This window comes from Lepidochelys kempii, chromosome 1, assembly GCF_965140285.1.
Source record: "Lepidochelys kempii isolate rLepKem1 chromosome 1, rLepKem1.hap1, whole genome shotgun sequence".
In the NCBI taxonomy this organism is placed as follows: Eukaryota; Metazoa; Chordata; order Testudines; family Cheloniidae; genus Lepidochelys; species Lepidochelys kempii.
In genome coordinates this window covers 340124110-340137009 of record NC_136380.1, presented here as the reverse complement: position 1 = coordinate 340137009, position 12900 = coordinate 340124110, and the positions used below count along the sequence as shown (strand labels likewise).

Sequence of the window (12900 nt, the reverse complement as noted above, 5' to 3'; positions counted from 1 at the left end):
ATTTCTGAGCACCCAGGTGCGTAAAACATATTTCACAAACCAAAAACACCCATGGAATGCCCTGTCCAAAAGAGCGCACAATTTAAGAATAAGGTAAGATACAGCCAATAACAGCAACAAATGATGAAAACAGAATGAGGTGAAGGGAGGGTGGAAGTTACATTAGTCATGTCTGTCTAGCCAATCAGGTGGGCTACACAGACATCTTGGTAGTTTAACAGTAGAGGTAAACACTTGAACTAAAATCCCCGATCCTATTTGCATCTTGTACCCCCTCCCCCCCCCCCAAAAAAGTCTGGTTGGGTCCATGTTCTTTTCTAATGTTTCTCTCCCCCCCCCCCGCCATCTTCCCCTTTTGATTCCATCCCATATTTTCCCTCCTACCTTTGCCCGTTTTTCATTGATGAGTTCAACCCCTCACCCTACACGCCTACTGGTTTAATTCAGTCCCTGCTCACTAGCTACTCACTCACTCTCGCCTCCCCCACATCCACCCCCAAACAGTCAATCTCCCAACTGCACAAAACAGCCCACAGAATCCCAAGCAGACAACATATCCTAGGTGATCCTGGAACTCCGCTTCTCTCCTCTGAAGGGAGGCAGGGACTTCTGCACGTGTTCAGAAGGGATGGCCCAGTTTACAAAGCCAGATATACAACTCTTCCCATCAGTGCTTAATTTGTATTGAAAGAGGTGCCAGGGTTGAAGCAATTAGGTGCTGGGTTCAAGCAGGTTTTTTTTTTTTTTTTACATTCTGATTGATGCAGCAAGCCCAGAGGTGCTGGGGCTATGAACTGCCAAGTCTAGAGATCCCGGGGTTCAGCCATGGCAAACCCTGGCACAAATTAAGCACTGCCTCCCACCTTAGCCACCATAATATTATTCCATTTCACTTGGGAATGGACTAATACCCAAATCCAGCAATAATGAAGTCCCATCCTATGTTTCTTCTCCATCACTGTCTGGAAAAGAGGCTTTTTTTTTTGCTCAGTGAATAGAGCAGCTGTTACTTAGTAGGAAATCGGAACTGCCCAGTGCAAGCAGAATCCTAGATTTCTCTCCCGGATAAGCAACGGCTGTTCCATTCACTCTGTTGCTAGGATCATTCCGTGCTACTTGTGCTGTGGGGAATATGCCAGTTATAAAAGGACTTAATGAATAACTGGGTTATGGGAGGACTAGGGGTGAAAGAGAATGAGCTCTTAAAAATTCTCTCTCTCTCACACACGTGTACACCCACACACGTGCACACACACACATGCACATACGTGTATACATACGGAGGTATGCAGCAGTACACACAAGTACGACCTTCACTTCAGCAGTAATGCTTTTCATTAGAACTATAAATTAACAATGGGATTTTAGAGCCCCATCCTACATGCCATGGTCCCAGTGAAGCCACTAAAACTACTGTAGTCGTGGTACTGAGCTCTACATTCAGTTGTAAATGTTTGCTGGATTGTGACTGTACTTCTTACAGATGACTGTTGACAGTATTTGCAGAACATAAGGCTGAGTAGGAACCATTTTAGAGCCAAATACCTTTAAAAACCCCTCCTTAAAATGTAAAATACGCTGTTAATAATGTTCACCTTTTGTCATAAAATCTTGCCTAATTGCTTTAGAAAAGATAACGTTATTATTACTCAACAAATAGAACAAAGGCCTTATACCCACAGTCTGATGAAATCACCTTTGTATCAGTATAAAACAGGAAAACAAGAGAGAGTGGGAAGTTTTACTATAGCAACCAAGTTTACATAATATCATTGTTTTTCAAGCGAAGGCTCTGGAAATGCTTAATTCAAGGTGCTGTACTAATTTTAAATTACATTCATTTCTGCAAATAACTAATTACGGGGGAACAGACCATAGAATCAGACAAAATCTCTAAGTACCTAATGTTTATTGGTACTTAAATTGCATTGACTAGACCTAACCAAAAATTGATATTTTTTTAAATCAAATTGTCCCTAAGCACTTTTTAAAAAACAAAACAAGAAACATTTATACAATTTTAATTTAAGAATGTGATGCGATAAAGACATGTTTGATGCTGGTTTAAAATAAAGAGCCAGTCTTGGAGGCATAGTAAAAAAACCATAAATGAAGTTTAGGGCCTGATGTTGTACAATCTCACTCCCAAGAGTAGTCCTGAATCTCTCTTCAGGAATCGGCTTAAAATTAATGAATTACTCTCAGGAGTAACGGTTTGCAGTCCCTTTGATTATGCCACACAGAGAAATATGTTTGTCGCTTTTGTGAAGCTGCATTTATAATAGTTTTGTTGAGTCTCAGTAACATTTAGGGAAAATAGAGTAGAAGGTATACTAATTTTACAGAAAGAAAAAGATCACTTATCTTAATGCTTGTTTCCCTTCCTTCCTGCCCCTCCAGAGATCTGCTATAAAATTAAGCCCTTACTCACTGGGAACCATGAAATGAAAGAATTCATTACCTGCTAGTGTGTACGCTACTACTTTCTAGCCTGTAGTCTGTGTGGCACAGGTGTTTCTTTGGGAAAAGACAGTGAACATTTTATGTGCATACTATAGAGCTGCTTGGGCAGATTATTATCTCACGTACATGGGTGTAAATCTGGCATCACTCCACTAAAGTCAAGGGGGTTTGCTCCAGATTTACACTACTGTAAGGGAGATTAGATTTCTGTTAGAAGCTTGCTCTGATGCCCAAGATCAGCTGAAGCTACAGCAGTGCTCGTTGGCCTAGAGGGGGAATAAAGTAGAATATTTGAACTCTCTAGACTGCCTTGCGAGCTCATTATGTAATGACGTCATTCAGAAACTTTCCCTTGAAGTGCTTCCAATAGTAGCATTTCCTATGTTCAAAAATGGATGGGAAGTTGACTAAAAGAATGACAGTTAAACTTGCGCCAGGGGCGGGGCGGAGGGGGTGGGGGGAGATCATGAGCACAATGCCAGACTGGACTGAAGGGCTTACAAGGGGGCTCTGCTTGATTTCTCACAGACTGAATTAGAATAAAAGGCAATGATATCAGAACAAGCTCATACTCTTGAAAGTGATGCAACTCTTAGCTATCATCTTTCTTCCAATTCACTCTCTTGTGTGGGCCTTTCCTATAAAGACAGATTTTTATAATGCTGAGCTGCTCTAGAATACTTGGCATGGACATAGTACATAGTTCAAAGAACTGTACAAACAGTGACTAATCCACAACATTGTTAGGTAAATTAGTATTATCGTCCCCATTTTACAGATGGAGAAACAGAGGCAGAAAGATTAAATGAGTTTACTAAGGCAGCCAGGGCCAGATCCTGTTCCTCTGAACTCAGTGGGCATTGAATGGGGGCCTACCACAGTGGCATAGATGGGATTAGAACCCAAGAGTTTCTGACTTCCGATCCTGGGTGCCTTCCTCTAGACTAACATAAACTATACCAACTGAAAACAACAGTGACTAAATCAGCCAATAACTGATGCTCCAAAAGACCATGTTATATCTGTTTGGTTTATGCTGTGAAAATTAAAGGGACCATTCCATTTTTTTTTCAATATTTTTCAGTATTTGATAGTGATAAGTTCTGCCAAAGCATTCTTTCTTTAACTCAACAGTATTTCTTAACATTTTTTTAAAGTCAGTATTGCGAGAGCATGTGCTTTGATCACAGAAATGGAGTCAGTATTAAAAGTAACAGAGAACCATGGTTGTAATATTGCTGTGTGAAACACTAGGATTTTTTTTTTCACTTACCCTCTGGATACTATACTAAGTGAATATGCAGCCACTACCTTATTTATATTTGGAAATTAAACTCTTCAAATACAGCTCTCTCTTTCCCTTCCCAAATAAGCTTTTCTTGATTAAAATCTCCGTATCCTTTTACAGAGTGGGTTTCCTTTTGTATTTGACCCTGGTCCTGCCTCTAACTTTTAAATAGCAAAAGCAAATGTGCTTTGAAAAGTGTGTTACACTGTAGTTGTTAAATAAAGCAATAACCTATGCACTTGTAATGCTTTTGCTATGACCTACTTACATACTACTTCACCCTCCTTATAGTATGATTAAAAGCTGCTTTGAATCCACTATTCCCTCAAGGGATTTGAGGCTAGAATTTAACAAACTGCTGAGAAGGCTTAAGTCAGTAAGAGGGCTTCCCTACAGCGTCTTCCAGCTAATTCACATGTAATTAAAAGGAAAATAAATATTTCAAAAGAACATATGTTTTAATGAAGTATTTTTAAGCATTCATACCTTAAGAAAGGGACAAATATATACAGATCTCCTTATTTCATACGCAGATTTTGAGCACAATTCTTTGTGATTTTCCCTCCTTTTGATGCAAAGAACTGATTTACTTAAGGTGAAATTTTTTATTCATTAAGACCGTCTTCTTCCTAAATGACCCATGTAAAGCTTGAGGGCCAGGAATCTCTGTATTTGTCTGAAATTAGAAGGCATCACAAAACTTTGTGTGACGGGAAGCACATGGGTGAGGCCCCAAAGGGTCAAATGGTGATGGAGACTTCTTATTTTAAATAATATCTTCATCCTTATTGAGCTCTCTGCCTGCTTCGTCAGGGCTAAAACCTGCCCCTTCTCCAGTTGCAAGATTTTGAAATTGAAAGTTAATCCAGCTCTAGTCTAGGCTGGATTAACCACCAGGAAGGCCTCAGATCAAAAGGCAGGGGGCTGCAGCCAGCCGGAGAAAGTTGTGCTGACTTTCCTTCATTTCTGTTTCACGCTGATTCTTCTGCCACTCTGTGGGTTTGCTTGCAGATAGGATGCTGATGAGGGTGGCATAAAAGGACCTGTATAGAACTGCTTAATAATACTGTGAAGTTATTTCTTCAGGTTTTCGGCTCTCCTAGGCTGGTCAGAGCAACAGTTTTAATTGAGCCCTTTTTCTTTAAACTTCTAAAATAGGCAAAACGTCTAGCAGTCTGAGGGTTTTTCTTTCTTTCTTCTACTTGGGAATGATAAAATGTCTTAAGCAGTGAAATAAACTTTTTACAATTAGTCCACGTTGTTGGATATTAACGGTAAATGACAGTTGGTCCGAATTATAGTATTGATCGGTAGGAGTACATTTCGGTGTAAAATTTGAAATGCTAAAGATGAAATGTGCCCAATGTAGTCATCTTTTGTTTCTTCATTTTGTTTGATTTTTTCATTGGTTATATCCAAAATTACAAAATGTAAAAAAGAGACTCAGAAGGAGAAGAAAATACAGTAGCAATAACAAATTGTCTAGCTAGAGTCCTCAGATCACCCTGTAATCTTTGTAAACATCAATTATTTTGCCAAGAGCTGCATTGCATTGGAGCAAACAAGTATAAGAACATAAAGGAAAATGTACACAGCTTTTCACTTTGGTTTTAGTAATTGGGTGAGTGTGTATAAATTTCTGTGTGTGTCTTGATTATTTGTTTTCTAGATCAGCTGTGCTGAACTCCCAAGTATGTCAGTGGGGGGCAAGGATTTTGGCAGATTTATATATAAAATGATTGCCATTGTTATTAGAATGACTACTTTTTGTCATGGTTAGCGGAGAAGATATTTTCACCCTTCATATTCCTATGGGCTGCTACCATAAACCTGAAATGGTTGTTTAAGCTTAATGGAAGCCAAGCCTTGGATGTGGGAATGTTGAATATATAAAGCCATTACCGAGGAACTAATTGTCTTTGTATTGTTTCAATGCTTCTAATGTTTTCAGGTTATATACTAATTATCTTTCCACCACTAAATGGCAATTTAATATTCTTACTGTGAGAGCTGTTTGTGTTTTAACTAGCATGTTTTATAAATTTCAGAAGTGGAATTATTTTTAACAAGAGGCTCATTAACAATACTGAGATTTGTATTTACATGGGAACATGCATTATCCCAATGTAATGTGTGTGTGTGTGTGTGTGTCCAAAACATTCAATTGTATAGGATTGCTAATAGTTAATTTATTTGCCAGTGTAATGAGTATTGGTTTGAATATTTTAATGGCTTTTACGGAGTTAATGCATTTTACTTTTTAAAGTTTAGTTAGATGAGACTATATGCTGTCCACTTCCATTTAACAACAAGAAGTCGACTTCCTGAACTATATTTTAGGTCATAATTGCTCTTACTGCTGGAAAATGTAAAAGGTTAAAGGAAGTAATGCAATTAATCTACACACAGATTTTCTCAGTTTCCAGTCGTTTTACAAGGTTTTATCTTGCCTACATTCTTCACGTGCATTTTCCAACCCATTGTGAACACCTACGGAGGTGCATGGGTTAAACTCTAGCTGCAGTGGGAAAGAGGCTCCGCCTCCCATTTCAGCACCTGGTGTTCTATAGACAGTTGCCTCAGCAGTAGATTTCAGAGGGGATTGGAGGAAAACAAGAGGGGGAGAGAATGTGACAACTGCTGACTCTGGCTGCTGCCTTGGGGAGGCCTCTCGCACCTGTCCCTGCCTGTCTCTTGGCCAGCACAGTTGTTGAATCAGACAAGCATAGAAACATTCTTATTTGCCAGACCAGAACGGTGTGCACAGAAAAGAACATGACTTCTTCATTCAAGCTGGATTTTCTTCCGGAGATGATGGTTGATAGCCGTTTGCTAGTTTCTGACAGACTGTAAGTAGAGATTCAGATGCCTGACAGTGTACAGATATAAAATTGAGCTCCTCTGCCTCTAATAAGGGAGCTTTTTAACATTCATATTTCTTAGAGGGTTGGGCATATAAACAAAGCACTGGCTTTGCCTCTGACTTGCTGCTGGGAGTCTCTGTGAGGAGTGTTTAAGGGAGAGTAAGGATTTTTCCCCCCGGTAACTTAAAATTGCTTTGTGATACGTAGTTTGCTGGCCCCCCAAAAAGGCAGCAGATGCATGTCTTATATTTAGTATTCTGAGGAGGCAGATTGATAACGATGGCTGAGGGAGGAGGAAGAGAAAGATAAGTATGATTTTTATATTCTGCTGATGCAATATGGAAAAATGCACACAAACCTCGCATAAATAAATGCACTCTTCTGCCCAGTGAGAATTCCAATACAGATATTTGTCTTCTGCATGTATCATTTAAATTTGGTGTTGGTATGCCAAGTTGCTTATTTCCTTCAGTAGTATAAATAAAGATTCACTTATAAAAATTAAGCACTAGTCCAGCCTCGGATTTGCAATGGCAATTCCCTTTCCGATTCACATGAAATACTAATAATCAAGTGTAAAAATAGCTAGGTGTAGCATAGTGCAGAAATTAGAGGCAGTTTTGACTTAGTCCCAATGGTTTTATGGTAAATATAGTGTTAATTAATGTGAGGATGGTTGTTTCATATGTAGTGGAACCACTGATAAGGTTTATTGGAACATGTCCAGTGCTGGAATTTCAGGGAGAAAAGTATCCCTCCAATTTATGTCTGTCCTATTAATCTTGATCTAAAAGTTTCTATTATCATCCGGTTAGGCATTGTCAAGTGGTGAGTATTTTCATGTACTCCGGGCATGTAAAATAAAAAGAGAGTGAAAGAAGTAACCAATTGGGGAAATGTATGAAAACTGAATACCATGTTATTGTATTAAACATTCCTAAAATGCCTTTTATTTTGATGCTTTTCTTGTAGTCAGAATGATAAAAGTGTTGAGTTCTTTTAGAATCAGGTAAGAGGCTTTGCCATTGGCTATATACCATATCTGTTCCGATGGAAGTAGTGCTTAAGTTTGAAGTGTAAATAAAGCTATGTATGTGAAATAATGACTGCCATCTACAACTTGTTTTTCCCAAATCATCATGTATATTGCACCCTGTTGTAAGACCATTCTGAGTTTTATTACTTACTTTGCTGGCAACAAACTTTCTTGTAAGGTGTTATGTTCTTTTCCTAGTGTAAGAAGCTTTTTGAGTAGAAGTATTCAATGGTAGCCAGTTGTTCAAGCCTCTGAGATTTAATAAAAAGGGAAGGGAGGAAACATAATTCATGTGGATGACCGATACCATTCCAGTCATTTCATTTACTGTGAAGAATGGCTAAGTGTTTGCATAAATGACCAAGTCCAGTGTCTCAATTCAGGTAATCTTAAATTAAAATAATGAATTTCTTGCTTGTGTTTATTAACACCATTCCATTACTGCTTAATTTGAAAGGATCTATATTTCTCTCCTTTTACATAAATTACCTTGTAAGCATACGTTAATGTGCAAAGTTACAGCCTAAACATTCAGATAGCTTCTCTAACAGTCTTTCGAGATGACCTGTCAAAGCCAAGAATTACCTTGTTTTCATCATCTCAGCTTGATCATATTCCTACCTGCTCTCCTTCTAGTCAGTCAGAAAAGATATTGCTAATAGACATCTTTGAACTCCATGGGTCTGTTAACTGAATTTGATAATGCCCCAGTTGTCACTTAGGCTTATGTAAATCTATCTTCTTCTTGCCCCTTGAAGGGTGAGTACCATGTGAAATTGTTCCTTCTGCAGCTGCCTTTATACATTTCTCTAGGAAACTCCTATCCTGTATTCTAGAATATCCTGAACAGAATAATCATTCTGCAGACGCAGGTCCTATTGCTTGTCCAAAACAATACAACTTATTTTAGACATACTTCAGCCTCTTCTAAGTATATCTCCAAAAACTCATGTCTTAATGATGGAGAATTTTTGGCATTTTTTATGCTATTTAATCTGTTCTTTTATTTGGAAACTTTAGTCCTCTAAGCTGCAAGTATTGTATATTGCCTGAGAGAGGAGAATTGTATATTGCCTGAGAAAGTATAAGTAAGTATTGTGTATTGCCTGAGAGAGGAGAACTTGCTTATTTACTAGATTTTATTGACCAAATTATGACAAATTCTCGAACTGTTGCTCCATCATAATAAGAAACCTTTGCTTTCTGCTGATCTAATAGCTGTGAAGTGTTATGATTTTCAGGGATCATTTGCCACGCATATAAGTTAATATTCAGACTAAGTTGGTATCTGCTAAGGGAGAAAAATTCCTAAAAGAATTTTAAAGTAAATGAAATGTGGAGGCTTTGCTACGCATAGTTTTAGAGATTGATTGCACATGATGGGCCATTTGTCATGTAAGCATATTACCCTTAAAATGGCCTGTTCCAGACATCCAGAGTGACACCATCAGAGTATAAAACAGTTTCAACTTTTGGCACAATGTATTGGAGAGCATACACAAAGTTATCATCTTAAACAAAACTTTTAACCTTGCCAGATGATCTTCCTGTAGAACATATCTTAATTCAGTCTTAGCAAGCAGGAATGCCCTATTTTAAAGAATAGTAGCTACCAACGAGCAGCTAAAAATTGGCATTTTTATTCACTTGACCCCTTCTAAAGAATTGAAAAATTCATAACTTTTGTTTTTTGGGGTTTTGTTTTTTTTAAGTAAACCGGTACAGTACAGTACCAACTACATTTCCAGAACATCTATGTATTTAAGAAGTATCTATAAAAGAAATTATTTCTTTCCTCTACTGCTCAATCTCATCCTTCAGTTCAACAAGTAACAGAGAGAACCACATTATTTTAATACTTGTCAATGCATTTTAGTAGCTTATTTGAAAGTTAGCTGACCTACTTGATAATTATGGGTTATTTACTGTATTTAATAATCAACAAGGTAAGAGAACTTACCACTTTTAAATACCGCCTTTTTTCTTAGTACTTTACTATTTTTTTCCTGACTTGGGAGATTTAAGGAAAATATGACATTTGGTATCTGAGCTCACCTGTAAACTAAAAGGTCTTACTTGCTTTCATGTATTTTAAATAATTAACTAAGAGAATCAAAACAACCTGCAAAGTAAGTTAAATATGAATTAATTTTGTTGTGCGAAATTTTCAAATTCCTTATGGGGAAAAAAAGGGTTTTAAAGACATGATTAATGATATTTCAAATTCAAAAATATCTTGGTTTTGGGCAGTGTATGGGAAGCTGGACACTACTTCTATCATGAACAGATTGAGGAAAGAACTTTAACTAGTTATTGATCTACCTCACAACAGCCAAACAACTTCTGATCTCTTGTATTACAACCTATTAATGGTCCACATGCGTTGCTTATTTATATGTAATGGGCAACTTTTGGTCTTCAAAGAGAAGGCCTAAATATACATGAATATTTTAAAAAACAAATTTGTTAATGAACCATAATCTAGTAAATAAGTTAACTGAACTTGCTTAGTGAATGCCTTCGAAAAGATACCTCCGTATGCAATTTGGGATTCTAAAATCACATGCTGTGAAGATCAGATTACTGAGAATTTCTTAGAGATCAGGCTCCGTTGTCTACTACACCACCACCAAAGATTTTTACTTCTATTGAGAAATTTGGATTAAATGGGATAGCTTAACATTAGTATTATCTATTATTACTGACTAGAGGGACAAACTTGGGTTCACTTTCACTTTTGATGGCTGTGAATAAAATCATTAAAGTACATGATACTGATGTCGTCGGAGGGGTCTAGAATAAGGCCACATGCAACTGATTGGGTTCCTTAGCAAATTGCCATAAATTATCCATAAAAACCAGTCTTTGAATTTGAGACTCTCTCATCTCAAGGATGAGTCAAATATATATGTACGTACAATACGCTAATTAAGCAAGCAGTGAGGATATATTTTTCCATAGACTATATTTTTGCCTTACAAGGGATTAGCTAGACAGAATTTCGTGAGTAAGAGATTTCATTATTTATGTGGAATATGTGCGTGTGCGCGCACACACACAAGATACGTGCGCGTGGACACACCCCACACAAAACACATTACAAATAACGTTCAGTGAGAACTCCATTCTGTAGAATGCCATACGAAAGTGAATTTAATAAAATGATACCCCATTAGGAAATGACACTTATAGCCAAAAGTAGTCTGTTTGCTAGCTCATTTTATGGTCAGACATCAAAACATGAATTGCCAGCTGAAAATGTGTATGTTGGTATCAGTTATTCTCTCAGACCGTAACCTTACCTTGTGTTGGTATCTTGGAAAACAGTCCCTTCTTTGATTTGGTTAGCGGTATTATTTTAATTCTTATGACTTGCTACTTAATTGTAGTTTGCTCAGCTGAGGTTACATTGGTGTCCATCGATGGAAAGCAAAGAAAAGGGAAAAAATATCCTTGAAAGAGCAGATAAAAAGCTTCAGAAAGGAAAAAAGATCTTCAGATAAAAACCCAATAATTAAGATTTTATTTGGTCACTTAACATTTTTTCTCCTACAATTTTTGTAGCAGGCTTCCTGTACTAGCAATGTTCAGTATCTGATAAGTCTTATTAAAATATATTTTTCCAGTAAGGTCCCTCACAACATATTAATAATCACATAGGTTTTTTATTTCTACTTCTTGATATCCAAATTAAACACCAATTACTGATTGTTTTAAAAAAGTTTCATAATTCTAAATATTTCAGTTAATTGTTTGATATTTTATAGTCATCTTGGCTAAGGAGATAAAGTTTCATAATTAATCCCAAATGTTGTTTAAAAATATTGCACACGAATGATAGGGGAGAAAATTATGCAAAAATATCTCAGCTTTTTAAAAATTCATGGAATGCAAGGAATGCATTTCAACAAGAAATAACCCTCTGGAGAATGAAAGAAGTCACTGATGTGCTACAGTGCGTGCATATCATCTAAACTCTTTATGTCCAATGTGGAGGGACTAGTCTTTTTGTTTCAGCAATCCCACATTTCCTGTAGTGCATTATTATTTTTCAATTTGTATAATCACAAAGTATGTTATATCTTGTGGCAGGATTTTCTTTGATTAAATATAGTAATGGTGGGGGTTAGGCAACTAACGAAGGTCACAGAATATAGAAAGCTTCAGTGATATATAGATATATGGCAAAGCTATTTCTTGTGGGGGTGGTGGGGTGTGGGGGAGGTAAACTGGAAAAAAAATCCCTTGATAGATATAAGAAAAATGCAGGAACTAGAAAGCCTATTTAGAAAATAAAAACTAATTAGAGCAATAAATGTGATGCTCTCAGGTAATTGTGAAATAATTATTCCCCTTTAGAATCATCATTGTATAATTACTTCACCCACATTCCTGTGCTTCTGTATTCAGATGTGAAGTGATGGAACCACTTGTTTCCCTCCAGGATTTCATTTTTCATTTTCAGTAAGCTGCTGGCTTTCTTTGTAAAGGTTTTCAGAAATGTTTTTGGAAAGCTTTAAACTGTGTTGTGTTTTTTCTGTGTGGTGGTAAATGTAAAAGGAGAATGGCAGATGCTGAATTATTCTGAAACTATAAATTCATTCTTATGGTCCAGATAAATCTTCCTGAGATTTACTCATGCAGTTTTATCCATCCAGTGAGTTACAGATTTGTAATCAATTTCTCCTCATCTGTGAGCCTATATTACATAAATATGACACACTTCAGTGATGTATTCTCCTTGCTCACAGCTTGATTCTTGAAAATCAGCTGCCAATAGTCAAAATTATAACATTAATAAAGAAGAGATATCTGGCCTTAAAAATGACATCTGAAAGCAGCTTCTGTTTTGTGTTAAATCTTAATTACTGTATTTAAATGAATGCCTAGATGAGCCAATTCACAAAGGAGTTACATACTGTACCAACAGTGCTTATTGGTTTATTTTTCCTTTGGATTCAAACAATTGCTTACATTTAACAGAGAGCAAGGATGGTCTCTTGCCTTCAAACCACAGGACTGAAAGGCAAAATATCCTGGTTCTCTTCCCTTCTGTGCCAGAGGGTTAATTAACTTATCTTTGCCCTAGTGTCCTCATTTGTAAAATGGGGATAATAATACTTATCTCATACTAGTGTTGAGAGACTTGGGGCCTGATTAAAAATTCCATGGAAGTTGATAGAAATGTTTCCATCGACTTCCAAATCTTTTGCATCAGGCCCCTAATTGAGGACCAAGTCATCGTGACA

The 12900-nt window shown here is 37.0% G+C and overlaps 1 protein-coding gene across 24 annotated transcripts in view; it reads left to right on the top strand.

Moving 5' to 3' along the window:
• Positions 1 to 12900, top strand: part of CELF2 (CUGBP Elav-like family member 2) — a 713903-nt gene that overhangs the window by 405365 nt on the left and 295638 nt on the right. Inside the window, exon 1 of one of the 24 annotated variants that reach the window (XM_073328792.2) lies at positions 6043 to 6600. The exons of 22 other annotated variants lie outside the window; for them this stretch is intronic. In XM_073328792.2, the coding sequence (XP_073184893.1) occupies positions 6527 to 6600 (74 nt within the window). In that variant the 5' untranslated portion in view covers positions 6043 to 6526. Of the gene's footprint in view, positions 1 to 6042; positions 6601 to 12093; positions 12116 to 12900 lie in introns of those variants that run through there. One more of the 24 variants, XM_073328794.2, reaches the window with a different exon arrangement.